General features: G+C 38.6%; 1 protein-coding gene across 2 annotated transcripts in view; it reads right to left on the bottom strand.

The window, feature by feature from the left end:
• LOC113826145 (E3 ubiquitin-protein ligase RNF25) overlaps positions 1 to 2,500 on the bottom strand; it is a 20,370-nt gene that overhangs the window by 625 nt on the left and 17,245 nt on the right. For both annotated transcript variants that reach the window (XM_027379016.2, XM_070132568.1), the window contains exons 7-8: positions 2,059 to 2,250; positions 1 to 1,821 (exon numbers count right to left, since the gene is read on the bottom strand). The exon at positions 1 to 1,821 is cut by the window's left edge and continues 625 nt beyond it. In XM_027379016.2, coding sequence (XP_027234817.2) covers positions 1,207 to 1,821; positions 2,059 to 2,250 — 807 coding nt within the window. In that variant the 3' untranslated portion in view covers positions 1 to 1,206. The remainder of the gene's footprint in view (positions 1,822 to 2,058; positions 2,251 to 2,500) is intronic.

Genomic DNA, 2,500 nt, shown 5'->3' with positions numbered 1-2,500 from the left:
GTGTGTGTATGTGTATGTGTATGTGTGTGTGTTTGTGTTTCTGTGTGTGTGTGTGTGTGTGTGTGTGTGTGTGTGTGTGTGTGTGTGTGTGTGTGTGTGTGTGTGTGTGTGTGTGTGTGTGTGTGTGTGTGTGTGTGTGTGTGTTTAAGTTTACATGTGTGTCTGTGCTCATATGTGTGTGCATGAGTTTGTTTATGTACATGTGCCCTCGTTAATGTGCGTGTTTCTTCGTTTGTGTGAGTGGGTTCGCCTGTGGCCCTGAGTTTGTTTATGTGCATGTTTGTGATTTACTGTGCATGCCCGCCCGCGTGCATGTTTGTGAATGTGAATGTGAATGTGACTGTGAGTGCGTGAGTGTGAGTGTATGAATGAGTGTGTGTGTGTGAGTGTGTGTGTGTGTGTGTGTGTGTGTGTGTGTGTGTGTGTGTGTGTGTGTGTGTGTGTGTGTGTGTGTGTGTGTGTGTGTGTGTGTGTGTGTGTACAACTATACATATAAAAAATTCTACAGTGGGGTAAGGTGATTATCTCACAGTTTCAATCTTATCTTAGACCATCTTGCCCGAGTCTCCTAAATCCATTATCTACCATTTTCCTAGGCAGAAAAGTAAACAACTTTTTAACAAAAAAGAACCCACTTTGTGCAAGTTAATCATAAGCTTCCACAAAAAACAACCTTTTAAGAAAAAATGAATTTAGTTGTGTTGGAACGAATCTAAAATGATACCAATATCAACATTGTGTGCACCATCTTAGTGAAATAGACTTTCACTGAGAACACTTCTTAGAATACAAGTAACAATGGAATGCTCTCTAATCCTTTGGCAATTTACAGGTGATCATCATTTTCTGTCAAAGATGCAACACTAGAAAATTTACGACTTTAACATTTCTAGTTCTGTACAACTTTTTTGGTGGAATTTTAAAGATAATGCTCTTCAAGATCTTCTTATAAATAAAATCAGGTAAAAGTAATGGAATAAAGACATGCGTGACATACAAACATTTTGCACATTGACTCAATGGTATAGAAGGTAGAAGCACAAAGATACTATTGAAACTATGTCTACAACATTCATTCTGTTTGCAAGGTAAATAAGAAAAATACTTGAAGTTTAAAGAAGTTACAATGAGTATGTTTAATACAATGACAAGAAGCCAAAGAGTAAAAGAGAAACAGGGTGGAAGTGACCCTGCAAGCCACAATCGTCAACTCCAGTCTTGATCTGAGTGACGGATACTTGGTGGGGCAAAACCTGGGGGAGGTCCACGTCCCCTTCCACGACCTGAGCCATATCTCTGTCGATTTCCTGGATTTTTGGGGCCCCTTCGAACTCCACCTCCAGTGTTGTTTCCAATTTCAGCGCTCTCTGCATGATTGTCTAAAGCAGTGTTGGAACTGCCATTTTGATATATGCTTTGATCACGTTTACCTTGATGTCCCTTTGTAGGACAAGCATTTTCAATATGGGCTGATTTATATTCAGATGTATTAAAATGATGTGATTCTGCAATAATTCTATGATTTGGATAAGCTGAACGTGCATTTCCACTTCTGCCTCTACCACCACTTCCTCCTCGACTTCCACGATTACCTTGCCAGTGCCTTATATCACCTTGGTCCGCACTCCTCCAATACTGATGACCATGTCCCCCGTGGGATTTTGGAACGTGTGATCTGTGGACCGTCGGCCTACCTCCTCTTCGACCAGCTGTTGGCACATGGGAAACACTACCCTGCTGTGCTTCATAGTGTACATCTCGTACTGGATTACTTCCTCCTTCACTTTCAGCGCTCTCTTCTAGTCCTTCACATGAGTCAACCTTCAGAAAGTACATTCAAAATGATTTAGTAGTAGTTTCACATGAGATAAAAAGATCAAGAACCTAAATTACCCTAACATTTATTCTTTGACAAGAACCAAAATTATCCTCATGTTATTCTTTATTAATGTTTGGCATTATTAGGGCACTACTCATATTTTTGCATAACCAATCATTTAATTAATTGCATATACCAAGACCCCCCCAGTGAAGACAATAAAAAAAATATTGGCTTACCCTATTAGAAGAAACAAGGAACCTATTTTTTTCCTCCTCTAAGTCTATTATTCCTCCTTTTTCCTTTTGCTGCAGATACAACACAGCCATCCTCTGCTGCATTGCAACTATCTCTGGGTCATCTGCCTGGAATTCTGTCACACATTTATCCTCTTCTGGTGGAGCTGACATTAAAAGTTCTTGGCTGCTTAGCTGTTATACATAGAAAAAAGAAGATACAAACATAAATATCTCACTAATTCACATTTTTATCTATTTTTCCACTTTACCATAAACAGCACATAAGAAATAAAGATTAACCAACATTCTCTGTTTTTCTAAGACTATATATATGAAGTATTAACAGAGTTAATATTTTCTTCAGTGCAAAATTAAGAATACATAGGATCCTTTGATTCTGCATATACTACTTTATGAGAGAAAGGCAAGATATCTCAACTTA

Source organism: Penaeus vannamei, chromosome 18 (genome assembly GCF_042767895.1).
Source record: "Penaeus vannamei isolate JL-2024 chromosome 18, ASM4276789v1, whole genome shotgun sequence".
Lineage (NCBI taxonomy): Eukaryota > Metazoa > Arthropoda > Malacostraca > Decapoda > Penaeidae > Penaeus > Penaeus vannamei.
The sequence above is the reverse complement of the archived record's forward strand: the minus strand, read 5'-3'. Positions and strand labels throughout refer to the sequence as shown.